At 38.4% G+C, this 14346-nt stretch overlaps 1 protein-coding gene across 1 annotated transcript; it reads right to left on the bottom strand.

Moving 5' to 3' along the window:
- Nucleotides 1-11095: 11095 nt before the first annotated feature.
- LOC135086203 (ctenidin-3-like) lies at nt 11096-12413 on the bottom strand. Its single transcript, XM_063981002.1, has 2 exons — nt 12292-12413; nt 11096-11313 (listed from the first exon to the last, which is right to left on the bottom strand). Exons 1-2 carry the CDS (start codon nt 12331-12333, stop codon nt 11113-11115), a joined length of 243 nt encoding a protein of 80 aa, XP_063837072.1. The 5' UTR covers nt 12334-12413; the 3' UTR covers nt 11096-11112.
- Between the last annotated feature and the right edge of the window lie 1933 nt (nt 12414-14346).

The raw sequence follows: 14346 nt of genomic DNA, 5'->3' as shown, positions 1-14346 counted from the left end.
AAAACTTTCTTCTTGAATCACTATTATCTATTGCTGAAAACCAAATTAAAATTCGTTGAGTAGTTTTTGTAGTTTAAAAGAGAAGAGGCACGCGTCCCGTCGTGATCCCCTCTGGACACGTGGTCCGACTGCTTTGTCCGACTAATCGGACCACGTGAACTTTTTTTTCCTGTTGGTTCGATTAATCGGACTACAAGGAATCGCAATGCCACTTCGTCCGACTAATCGGACTTGAAATAAATTAAGGGTGGTATGCAACAAAATCGATCCATGGAAACTATTTCTCGTGACAATTTCATATTACTACCAATTACACACTACCAATGCGATGCTCTTTGGTCATAATAATAACAAGAGCTTCCTCGTGAACGCTTGGCATGGAAAGGTTCACTATTAAATAAATTTATAATAATAAAAAAATAATATTGATTTTAATAAATTAATACAAATATGTAAAGGTATAAATAATTTTAATTAAAGATTGTTTCATTCAATGTAAAACGACCTCCTTTTAGTTCAATTCAAAGTTCAACTGAATTGAACTTTCAGTGGGTCTAGTCAAAATGCCATCGCAAACCAATGGGAAGTTTTCACTAATGTCAGTCGCCGCGTCACCAGTGATTCGATTCGATCGGAAAATGGCAGCCAAAATGCACATTGAACCACCAACGACGCGGCGATATAAAAGTTCATTCAAAATCGAATAAAAGTTAAAAAATGTCTATGACTTTGCGATTGTTTTTACTTTTTCTAGCTTTTTTTTTTTTAAATTAGTTTCTTCCTTCTTTCTGCCCTCTGTTTACGTCTATGCTTCGCTGTCAAACTAGCTGTCAAAACGACATCGCGATACGGATTTGTCAAAACAGCCTTAGGGTGGGTTGCACCATCCATCTTAGTTTAACTTTGACAAACGTCTAAAATCTGTCAAACTCCATACAAAAAACACCGGTTAACGTCATAGTTACGTTTAAAGTTAGGTGGTGCAACTCACCCTATTGGTTTTCGATCGAATCCAAGCTTATCACCGGGGTTTTAGTAATCGCAATGAAAATGGCGGGTGTTGCGATTCGATTCGATTTTGATTGAGTCTTAAATGCATGTTGGCTAAGCCTTTGTATGGGAAATTTCAATCCAGTCTTTCGATTATCGATAGGTAGGGCTTTGCGATTCGATTTTTTGCCGTTTGACTAAGCCTTTTTTGTTATCGACCTCTTTTGCGATTTGTTTATTTGTTTGCGACTGGTTTGCGATGGGTTTGCGATTTTAAAGTGCGTTTTGACTAGACCCACAGGAAAAAAATCTTTCAAGGAAGTTGAAATAAACGGATTTTTTTTTATAAACATTTCCTAAATATTTATATTATTATAGATAGGTTATGTAGGTATTCATTTGCTTTCCACATTTTCAATAGGGATGTTTCCTGGGTAAAAAGCAAGAGTTTTAATTAGTCCGTCAGTTAGCTTATCAAAAAATACTCGACACCTATTTTTCACTTTTTAAAACTAATGAAAATGTAAAGAGATAAAGCGTGCCAAAGTTCTAAAGAAAAGGCCCGTGACGTCAGTGAGTGCGTAAAAGTGATGCACTTTGTGACGTCGCGCGGAACTTCAACGCACTATAACTTTGTAATTATTTGTTTGATTGACAATTAAAAATATACGGGTCCAATATTTTTTTATATTAAAATTGACGGACTAAAAAATTTTTTTTAGGAAACTAGCCTAAAATATCAATCAAAAATATTCAATAAATTTATTATAAGTAGTTGAATTTTTAGGAAAATATATTCCGTTTATTTCAAATTTCTAGAAAAATTATGAAAACTATGGTTTTTTTTCCTGAAAGTTCAACTCAGATAAACTTTGATTTGAACTAAAAGGAATAGATCTGTTATAGTTTTTCAATTAAGAAAATGCAATTAAAAAGTGTTGAGTTAGTGAAATAATAAATGTATCTTTCTTTCTTTCAAATAGGTTGGGCGGTTAAATGTCGGACCATGTAACCTTAAGAACGGAAAGTCTTGATAGTCCGACTCCATAATCGAACCAACAGGAAAAAAAAGTTCACGTGGTTCGATTAGTCGGACAAAGCAGTCGGACCACGTGTCCAGAGGGTCGTGATCAGCCAGCGTGCAGCGATGGCGACCAGAATAAATTACCTTTAGGTAAACTGTACTGTAGGTAGGTACATAATATAAGCTGTTGTACGTATTATTTATGACTGATTTGGCACTTGTTTGAACATAATGTCCTTTATTGTTATTTACTATTTGTGTCTACAAATAAGCGCATGTGTCTGACCGATGTATTTAGTACTAATAAAAGCACGTTGGAAAATGCGTGAGTCTTCCTTCCTTTAAGTACATAATAATAACTCATGTTCTTAACACTTCTTCAAGCAACGTTAAAGATAGAAGTTTTGTTGCCGCTAGAATATTGAAGACGTTAGAAAAAATGGAGCGAATTTGTGAAATCGTTTTAACTTTATTTATTAGTACTGAGGCATGAAATTAATTACGTATTTTTTATTCAAATTCTGTAATAAGTTGTCCAAAGGAAAAGTATTAACAAGTTGGGTCGCTTCTAGAACTTACGCAAAACCCCCGCTAATAGTTTCCGAAAAAAATCAAAAGATGGCGTTACCTAGCATACATACAGCGCCATCTATTGTCAAACTTAGCAAACTTGTTGGTAAGTGCGTTTGCTTCAATAATGTGTGAAAATTTATGCCAACCGGATTGAGAACCTCCTCCTTTTGTTAAAGTCGGTTAAAACAATAGAAAATATATTCCTGCACACGACTGTACCCATATTTGGCTCGAAATTCACGATTGATTTAAGAATAAAGACAGGTCTTTGGCCAGCTTTGGCAAAGTTTATCGTCTATATTTAGAAAATACCTACTCAGCTATTTTTGTCAACAAGAATAATAAACGACGCAGGAAAACAGCGTGGCGGCGTAGTGAGACGCTTTTTTTTCCGTATATTCTCTTGGGAGTTTTGACAAGTAGAAACAGTTATTACATTAATGAACATAAACAAAACCTAAAGTAATTCGAAAACCTAACCAAACTTTAAAACCAAACCTAACTCGAAAACCTAACCTAACTTGAAAACCTAACCTATTTCGAAAACCTAACCTAACTTTAAAACCTAACCTAACCTAACTAAATACAAAATCTAACCTAACTACAAAACCTAACCTAACCTAATTCAACTCGTAAACCTAACCTAGATTGCGTTTCTGATTGCTAGTCTAAATAACTCGTTTCAGCCAAATGACGTCCACTGCTGAAAAAAAGCCTCCAAGGAATTCCAAAAAGACCGGTTCTGCGCCGCCCGCATCCTGGCACATCCCTCGAACTTTACTACATAGATCGTCGGTCCACCTAGAGCGGGGCCTGCCCACAATACGTCTTCCGGCCCGTGGAATAACTGGGTAAAGATGAACTAGCCAGGTGGTGTGAAAAGAAGTTTATCGCCTTTTCAAAGCCAAGATCTTTCACCAGCCAACATCTTGTCATCGGACTGTCAATTGTCACAGGTATTTATTTATAGTAGGATTGGCAACTGCTAACTAAACTCTACTCAATATTATTGAACAGACGCAGGTCAGCTGTAGCAAGGACAATCTTTTCAGGTGGGGATTCTCAGATGGTTCAAACTTGGAGTGCAAGTGTGGTTGTGTTCCCCAGTCGATGAAGCACATGATGTCGTGCCCTGCGTGCCCAAACAACTGCACGCAGGAAGATTTAATTAATGCTGCTGACAACGCCACTCTTTTTGCAGAGTTTTGGGCTGATACTGTGTAGGTTTGTTGTCCACATTGTACATCCTGGCTGAACAGGAGTTGCAGTAAGTAGTAGGAAAGAAAGGTATAGTCTTGCTAATTTTATTATGATATTTGCTAGATTGGCAAAGTGACGAGCGCAAAATTATAGTGACTGAGTTTCTTGCGCTGCTACTTCTCAGCACTGGCCCATTAATTCCGAAGCAGTGGAAGGGACGTGTAAAAGCGCTTTTTGAAAGACTACTTATAGAAAAAAAACGAGTTTTATGACTTTTTAGTACAATAAACCTCATTTTACTGATTTTACGTGCCCTAAAACCTATTTTCAGTTGGCATTTTATTTGCAGCAGTGTTAAGCTACAGGTGAACAACAGATAATTAAAATGTAATTTCGATTTAATTCCCTACTTTATTTCCTCTTGGTAATCACCTATTTGAACTTTATTACTTTTAGTAGCCTGCGTAAATAAATAACTAATAAAATACTCATTAAAACTCATTTATTTTTTGCAAGTAATTAAGCTTTTAAAAAGCGCTATTAGGTACACGTCCTAAATATTATAACTTGCCCTATCAGGGACTACTTCGGGACAACATTATGGGCTGGTGGTGAGAAGTGGCGGAAGAAATTCAGCCACTATTTTGGTCTGCCCTAGAAAGATAAGTCGTTTACTTTACTTCTTACCAAAAGCATGACCGGAAAACGAAGTGTAGGCAAGTCTCAAACTCAGTACGACGTCGGTCGAAGATCGACGCCTGTATGCAGCGTAGGACAGAACGTTGTGGAAATGTGGAAAAAATTGAGGCCTTCCACTGGTCACCCAGGAGATCCAAGTGGACGACACTTTAGTGTCCTTTGATCACACATGGATAAGATCATCTACGTGAACAAAGTGGACTTCTCATCCATGAGTGATCAAAGGACACTAAAGTGTCGCTTAGACTAGGCGCAGACCACCGATTTTTAGTTGGCTGATAAATTGGCCTATTTTAATTTTTTATGAAGAATCGGCCAAATCAAATCGGTGTAATGTGCGCACTTCCAATACATGTCCATACTGATCAACTGCCCGACTTAATTATGGGCTGACGAAATATCTATGGGGTGCACATTGGCTTAGAGTCCACTTTGATCACCCGGGTGATCAAATCCAGATGATCAAATTGGAATAGACCTTTTGTCCAGCAGTGGTCAACATAATGGTTAAATCGAACGGTCTTTACTAAACTAACCGAGTAACCGTACCTATGATACGATGCAATAAAAGTTAACCAAATCAGTTGAACGCGGGCGTTGTAATTATAGACTGAGCGCGCACTTGGCTGCACTAAGGACAAAAAAGATGTGGAGACGCCCTTCTTGTTTTCAAGAGGACTTTTACAAATCCATATCTTTACAACGGGACTATTCCCACCTCTCTTTCCCACTGCAACTCGTGTGTAGCCAGGATCTACAGCTTGACCGCCATAACTCAACCAGTGAAGGTCAAGTTTGTACCGGGAAGTTTTAAACTGTTATTGGACCCTCAAAGAAATTAATCAGAAGATCATAGGGGGAGTTAGAACTTTAGTGAACAAAAATTATTAAATGGAGTCCTAGTATCACCCAATGGTATCACCACGATCTATTGTGATCGCCGCTATGTTACATTTACAGTTTGCCTCCGAGATCTGCATCTGATAGCTCTACCTATTAGATACAGCTTTTATTAGGTTTTTTTTAAACCGGGGGACACGTGCTCTATAATTTTTTTCGGTAACAGGAGGTTATGAGGCAAAGCCGCGTGCCAAAGTTTCAATCGAAACTACTCTCTGTTTGGACTGTAGTCAAGATGACTTTAAAAAACATCGGGTAGGAATTATGTGGGTAGACTACAACTAGACTGTACCTACTGCACTAATTAATTGTTCATAAAGTTAAATTTATGGTCTAGTAGTCTTGCTCGATGATAAGTTTAAGTAACATTAGAAATTATTTACGTCTACTACGACTCTATTCACCCTCTGTTACTCCTAGTCAAAGTAGAGCGAACAAAACGCATCCAGTTTGTGATCGCCAGCAAACAAAACCAACGCCCCGCGCTATTTAAAAAACTAATAAAAAATCCAATAAAAATAATAAAACAATTAGTGCAGTGATAATAAACAAGTGAACGAAACGCAAAATAAAAAAGTGAAAAACACTGGCCGGTTTTGTTTGAAATTTAAAAATCAATCAAAAGAAGTGACACCAGTTCTAAATTTGAATTTCCATCTATCTACTTACAGTGCACGTGTGTGGGTAACGCACTTTGGTTGCAGTGAAATGCGTTCTATGTTTAAAAATAATAACAATGTTGCCACTTTATTGAAACTCCACTTGCATTTGGAAATACTTTCTCTTTCAGGATGACTTCTTACCTGTAAGTCTTATTTATAAATGTCCTAGGTATCATAGTAGGCAGTAGGTACTTAAAGTTGGTATTCAGGAATTTTGAAATTTAACTAATTAACTAACTTTAATAAACTAACAGCTAAGGTAAACTTCCCTAAAAAAAATTACCCCCTTGTCATAAAAATCATAGGAAAAGATTAAATGTACTTTCTCATGATGTACACAAACGTCATCTACAATCAACATTAAAATAGTTTTAGTAGTTATTTTATTTTGCACTTGCATCGAATAAAATAATACATTTTCTTTTATATATTATTTATTTTTACAACAGAATTTCTTTTAAAAAATCTTACAGATTTATTTGTATTTACTGTACTTATTAATGACATTTCTAAAGATGTAGGTACTTGCAAGATAATAATAAACTCAACAATCACTAATTAATATTAATTCAAGAACCATTAATGATCAATTTGGGCGGTATTGAATCTATAAATTAAAACGAACATGACGTACCTAGTTACTTAGTTATTTTATTATGGCTTCTTAAAGAATGTGATTAGCATCCAATCCTTATAAAAATAACGCTGATAGAGACTTGTCGTAGTAACGGGACTATTCCCACCTCTAGTTCCCACCGCTGCAACTCCTGTGTAGCCAGGATCTACAGCTTGACCGCCAATAAAAACCCAGCCAGTGAAGGTTAAGTTTTTCCCGGGGAAAGTTAAAAACTGTCATTGGACCCGCAACGAAATTCAGAAGAACATAGGAGGAGTTCGAAGATAAGGTTCGACTTCCCTCCATTGCAAAGCGGATGACAGGTGACAAAACATAGGTTTACTTAAGTAATCTTTAAGAAAAGATATGCATTACGGACAATAAATATCAATTAAGGGGACCTATCAAATGAGCTATTAGCTACCTACCTGCCAATAATATTTTTTATCATAGTTAGTAAGTTTTTAGAATTTAGGCTAGCTACCGCCATCTTAACAAAGTCTGTCGCCATAACAACAATGTTAGCAGCATTGTTGTGTTCCGGGAGTTAGAGGTAAGATAGCCAGTTCCTCTGTGGTTGAGGATTCCGGGTGAAGCTCGCTTCCACCTTCGGCTTGATCATCACATTCAATCAGGTAAGATGCAGGTCAAGAGTTTCCCCGTTGTGGTTAAAAAAGTAGAGTACTTAGTAGATGTGTATGTATTTGTTTTGTATAATACTTTGTATCTCACCTGATGTTAAGTGATGATCAGGCCGAAGGTGGAAGCGAGCTTCACCCGGAATCCTCAACCACGGAGGAACTAGCTATCTTACCCCTAACTGCCGGAACACAAAATGCTTTTAACATAACAATGGTTTTGGGAAATTCACGTCAATAATAATCTATTGACGTAAAGTAACCAGTGGTTTTCCAAAAAAGTAGTTTAATTGAGTTGACAAAATAGTGACGTCACACTTGTTTGTATTGCCATACAAAATCTATGAGAGAGTCTCGTTTTCTCAGTTTTAAAAAGTATGTCAATTGATTGGTGGTGTCAACACATCTTAGTAGGATTTAGATGTACAGGGGTACAATAGGGTACGATTCAATCGCCATCCCTTTTCATAACCGGCGCCATTCTGACGTGCTCGTGACGTCACAGCGCATCGTGCCCGGTGTGTCGCAAGCGCATTGTCTAAATAATTTATAGCATTTAATATTACAATTAGGATTAGTCAGCTGTGAGCTGCGCACAGCTGGCGAGGAGGTTTATGTTTATTTAGGTATGACACTATTGACACTCGTATCATGAACCGATGGTCAAGACACCATTTTAGTCAATTGCGATAGGTACTTACTTTTTGTGAGCTGTCGTCTGTCTATAACCTAATAAGGAGCCTGGGCAGGCCGCTGGGGCAGGAAAGTTCTTGAGTGGCGACCACGAGCCGGAAGCCGAAGCGTGGGCAGGCCTCCCACTAGGTGGACCGACGATCTGGTGAAGGTCGCGGGAGATGTCTGGATGCGAACCGCGCAGGACCGGTCTTTGTGGAAATCCTTGGGGGAGGCCATTGTCTAGCAGTGGACCAGTGGCGGCGTAGCATGGGTTGGCACTCGGGGCGGCTTAACTTCTTTTTAGGGTTCCGTAGTACTGACAAGGAACCCTTCTTTACATAAATAACATCCATTCCAATACTCATCATATTTTATTGCACAAAATGCAATATTTGTTTTGTGCGAGAATCGAACCCGCGACCATTTTTATTTAGGCCTAGACGTGGCTCACGTTCCTGCCTAATTTTCGATATGTTAGTAAGTACTTATTTAAAATCATGAACTAAATAAGCGATCAAGCGAGTCAATTGAGCTACAAATTTCGATTCAAGTAATAGGATTCCAATCCGGAAGCCCAGCCCATGTGGGTCAATAAAAATAAGCGCGAGTCTGGCGCGCGCGCAAATGTCACGCGCTCCACTCACGCGCAAGTTGCCCAATTGTTTGTGTGGAAGAAACCTGGGCCGTGAACCCAGGGCATGACGTAACGGGGACTGAGATGGCTGAAGTAGGTCCTTATTTTGGGCATAAAAGTCATAGGGAATAGTTTTTAAAAATTAAAAAAAAACCTATCAGACGATACGTCTACTCGTTTGCCTCCTGTTCCATAAAAAAAACTTCTTAATATTCTTTAATCTTAATTTTTAATAATTATATTTAAAGGTTCAAATAAATAGGAAAACTTCACCCTAAAGTGGCAACATTGTTTTAAACTTTTTATAAATTGAATTGAAATTATTAAGCCAGTAATTTTCTGTTCCTAATTCTTAATATCGAACTTTTGAAAAATCTCTGCTTTATTCACACACGAACTTTTTTAAATTCCTTCACTTATCCACAGAGAAAAAAACGAAAAACTTCTTAATTTTTGTACAGATAAAAAAGGAAAATAAAAAAAGACATCGCATTTTCTATAGGTACTGTTAAAAATACAGATAAAAAAATCAACAAATAAAACCTCTACCATATTATGAGTGAGTTGAGATCTGATACAGACACAGACTCGAGTTCTGAGGAGGATTTGGACTCCGGCATAGCGGAGGACCCCACGGAGAAGAAGGACGTCGACTGCATGGATCTGTCAGAGTTCTTTGGATACTGGTAAGTGCTTTTATTTTATTAGATAAGTATCTAGATCGTTTCATCCACGAAGACGCGCCCCACCATTCTTCTGCTAATGTTTGAGTGTTATCGGTACACGCTAAAATTATCTATGAATGCACACGCACACTACAATTATGACGTTCGGATTGCTCGGATCAAACTCCCCGCACCCCGCGCTTCCCTCGACCAAAAATAGGTGAGGCGCGTCTTCGTGGATGAAACAATCTACAGTTAGGCCGAAAGGTCAAAGCAGACTTATCAACTCGGAAAGGGATCAACACAGTAATGCATGTGGTATCGCCTATTTAAAAAAAATCCCTCATAGATTTTTTTTTGCCCCTGCGTATAAGGTACCCACTGAAAACCAGTGTCTTGGCACTTGGCAGTAACATGTAACTGTCAAGATGATACTGAGTGGGTGACCCCTTTGACAACATTTTTTTTATTTTCTCTCCATTGTTTTACAACTCGTATTAGTTGTCACATGAATATTTATCCTTTCTTTCTTCATATTCTGTAGGTACCCCATCTTGATACACTTTCTTTTTCGCCCTGTGTATACAGGCTCTTAAAGTAGCAAATATCAAAGGTTTACTGGTAGAGAATGCCTCATCATCATCATCATCATCTCAGCTATAGGACGTCCACTGCTGAACTTAGCCTCCCCCAAAGCTTTCCTTGCTCCTGCTACCTTTATGATATCGTCGGTCCACCTTGTGGGTGGACGTCCCACGCTGCGTTTTCTGGTACGCAGCCTCCACTCCAGAACCTTGCTGCCCCATCGGCCGTCAGTTCCCATTGCCACTTCAGCTTGCTAATCCGTCGGGCTATGTCAGCGACTTTAGTTCGTTTATGGATTTCCTCATTTCTGATTCGACCTCGTAAAGTAGCCAGGATCAAAGGTTTACTGGCAGAGAATGCCTATTGATTATTAATTTAAGTGACATTAAAACAAATTCATCGTAGTTTTGTATTTTGGATCACAGAAAATTATCTGTTTAAGTATTCTTTTTATCTACCTAGTCGGCTAAAGACGATAGAAATAAATTAGTAGGTATCTAGTCTAGGTAAAATTAGTGAGTTATCAGTTCTAAAAACATTTATAATCAGAGACTAAGCTTCTGCACTAATTGCGTGTTATTTTTTGTATCCGTAATCTAAAAGGAAGTAATCTGATTCCAAAGATATTGACATAAATATATACCTACCAATATTACTGTATGACACATTGTTTCCAATTAACAGGTATAGAGTAATTAATTAAACATTTAATGATTGATAAACTGCAGTCCTTTACTTCACTGACACCTACAAATAAATTTAACCTACTGAAAAAGCGTTTTTAATAGCCAATTAAGTAGCAGAAAATTAATGACTTGTTGTGTAATTATGACGTAATAAGTACTTAGGTAAATATTTATTATTTTTAAATTTGTAATTTGCTTGTAAATATGTTTCGTCGATTTTGAGTTTGAGAGACGCTTAAAAAAATCTAATAAAACTAATTTATTTATGCAAGCAGGCTTTTAAAAAACACTTTTACACGTCCCAGTATTAACCTTATCACTGCTTCAGGACAATAAATGTGCTGATGTGATAATAGTGCTGAGAAGAAACGCAGTTAGCTACTATTGTATTGTCAGCCTCTTTTTCAAAAAAATATAGAAATTTTAAAGAAAGAAAGGCAAAATTATTACTTATTCAGTACCAAGAACAACACTGAAGTTTGTTCCTGGAGGTAAACTGTAAACGTTTAAGGAGATCAAACAAAAGGTGTCATAAAAACAACTGCCAATGAGATTTCTTATTTATTTATTCTACAACATTAACGCCACTGCCATCCCCGTCAACCACGTGTACGCCACCAGAGTCCCCGTCGACCACATTTACGCCACCAGAGTCCCCGTCCACCACTTGTACGCCACCAGAGCCCCCGTCAACCACATTCACGCCGCCGCCGTAGTCTCCACCGACCACGTTAACTCCTCCTCCGAAACCATCTCCTTCGACTACCTGTAAAATAATAGAGGTACATCAGAAAGAAAGAGGTCAATCGTCGAATCCAACTCGACTGGGCAGCGTTCGGGAAGCTTCGCGATATTCTCACGTCCGAAATACCGCAGTGTCTCAAGACAAAAGTCTTGACCAGTTGTTGCCAGTGATGGTAATAGGTATGGATCTGAGACGTGGTCGCTTACTATGGGTCTCATAAGAAGGCTCAAGGTCACTCAAAAGGTGATGGAGCGGGCTATGCTCGGAGTTTCCCTGCGTGATCGAATCAGAAATGAGATCCGCAGGAGAACCAAAGTGACTGACACAGCCTGCAGAATTGATAAAATCAAGTGGTACGGGGGCGGGGGCACATAGCTCTTATAGCTGATGGCCGTTGGGGCAGAAGTTCTCGAGTGGCGATTACGGGCCGGAAGACGTACTTATGTGAGCAGGCCTCCCACTAGGTGGACAGACGAGGAGGTGCCTGGATGCGGGCAGCGCAGGACCGGTCGTTTTAGAAATCCTTGGGGGAAGCCTTTGTCCACTAGTGGACGTCATGCAACGACCCTCGCTAATTTCATTTTTGGTCCGTGCCTGTCTCATCTGTGGTCCGTGCTCCACTGCGTGGTCCTACTGGTAATCAGAGGCAAATCGAAGAGTTGGCATACTCTCCCCACGCTGGCCAGAAGGTTGGGGAGGCAAAAGCAAGGTGGAATTTGACCGAGACGAAGCGCTAAGACCACAAGGTGGACCGACCTTATAAAGGTAACAGGAAGGCGCTGGATGCAGGCCGCCACCAACCGGCTATTGTGGAAATCGTTAGGGGAGGCCTATGTTCAGCAGTGGACGTCCTATGGCTGAAATGATGATGATGATATTATGGAAATACGGATTTTCGCGCATTGCGGCATTGTGCACCTGCGCCATAATTAAGTAAAGCCTAATTAATTCTAGGCCGAATTACCTACTTTTAATAAATAAATCAAGTAAAATACTTACGTGCACACCACCACCGCCGTCAACAATATTTATACCAGACATTATACGATTTTTTTATTAAACTAAAGTTATTTTTAACAAATTAGCACAGCAGTTGACCGACACTAAAGCGTTTATAAGTATTTGTCGATGTTTTATCGAAAAGTTGATATCTTATCTATAGTGTTATCAGCATAAAGTAAGGATTGCCATGGTTTTTAGAACTTGTCTATTTATTAGAAATGGTATTTAATTGATAATTAATTATCTTTTTAGACACCTCTGTTTTTATATTACAACGTAGTACCGTATTGATAATTAATTATGTTTAATTTACTAACTTTTGCCCGCGGCTGCACCCGCGTACTTAGATACACCCATTATAACGGTCTGTCATTGAAAACCGGGATAAAAAACTATTCTTAGATGTTTTCCCCTCAAACTAACTACTTATCTCTATAACAAATTTCATTTATACCTAAGCACAATATGACATGTCGTGCCCTGAGTGCCCGAGCAACTGCACGCAGGAGGATTTAATTAATGCTGCTGACAACGCCACTCTTGTAGCGCAGTTTTGGGCTGACATTGTGTAGGTTTGATGTCGACACGATAAGAAGAAGAAGTGGTGTAAGCGTGAAAAATTAAATTAACAGACAGACAGAGTACTTTGGCATTTAAAATATTAGTTACGAAAGTACAAGATACGGACGCTACGGATATTTCAGCAACTTTTCTTTCAATGATATTAAAAATTATAAGCACGGGACTATTCCCACCGCTGCAACTCCTGTGAAGCCAGGATCTACAGCTTGACCGCCAATAAAAACCCAACCAGCGAAGGCCAAGATTGTCCCGGGGGAAAGTTACCATTCATTGCGTATCCAAATTAATCGGAAATGATAACTATTATGTAACGTTTAAAAATCTCCATAATAAATGACCATTCAAAACATGTTAATGTGTAGAGTTAGTGATATAATCTCATTAATCAACCATTCAATTTAAATCAACGCCATGACAAATCGATTTTATGTAGATAACTCGATTAAGCGCACGCTAATCGATTTAATCCAATTAAACTGTATTTTTTAAAGTGTGCTCTATCATTTAAATGTCATGCACACAAATATTTGTATTGTGCGGGAATCGAATCCGCTACCCGAACCACCAGGTCTACCAGCCGTTGATATCTATGTAGTAAACCTACCCATCTATATAAAAGCGAAAAGTCACTGACTGACTCACTCACTCATCACGAAATCCCAGAAACTACAAGTGCTAGGAGTCTCAAATTTTGCATGGGGGTTCCTTTTAGAACGTAGGTGCTCACTAAGAACATATTTTAAACGAAAACATATTTTAAACGAAACTCCACCCCTAAGTGGGTAAAACGGGATCCATACGTACGAAGTCGCGGGCGGCCGCTACTTAATTATAAATACAATTATTTATTACATAAAGTATCAGGAATCATAAATTAAAGATGGCTGACTGCACAGACGTACTGAAGTGGGAAAGTATCACTTTCATATTTATGTTTACGCGTTATGATGCACGCGATCACATTGCACTAGGAATTGCTGTGCTAATAAATAATTAAATTCAAATATTTATTGCGTACTGACAATTTGTAATGGTGGAAATAAGAAAGAAGAAAAAAAATTATTTGGTTCAAACAAAATAATGACTTACGCCTTGTTTTTATATAATATCATTGCTTACGCCTGTATTCACAAACATTACTATGAGGTGTCGCATGTTCTATTCATAAAGTTAATTTTCGCAGTCAATATTTTGACTACAATACTTTCGTAAAGTTCGCAAACTGTCTAAAATTACTAACTTTTCCTAAGGTTTCCCCCTAACGATGACTAATACCCCTATTGTCTCATTCACCCCTATAGTGAGTCATCCAAAGACCCCCAATAAGCCGACCAAAAGCATTCGTCCAGTTTCTATTTACATCTCGTAATCCGAACCAGTCTGAGCGCGACTAACTCACGGACGGACGTGACGGCCATTTTGTTATAAAAAACAACATTAATTCCGTTTTCCAAGTAAAAAACAAACAAA

The sequence above is a fragment of the Ostrinia nubilalis genome, chromosome 30, assembly GCF_963855985.1.
Source record: "Ostrinia nubilalis chromosome 30, ilOstNubi1.1, whole genome shotgun sequence".
Taxonomy (NCBI): domain Eukaryota; kingdom Metazoa; phylum Arthropoda; class Insecta; order Lepidoptera; family Crambidae; genus Ostrinia; species Ostrinia nubilalis.
This window is presented reverse-complemented; position numbering and strand designations above follow the sequence as displayed.

Coding starts and splice junctions, on each gene's coding strand:
- LOC135086203 (XM_063981002.1), bottom strand. CDS start 12,333: ATGTCTGGTATAAATATTGTTGACGGCGGTGGTGGTGTGCAC. Junction 11,314..12,291: donor ACGGCGGTGGTGGTGTGCAC/GTAAGTATTTTA, acceptor ATTATTTTACAG/GTAGTCGAAGGAGATGGTTT.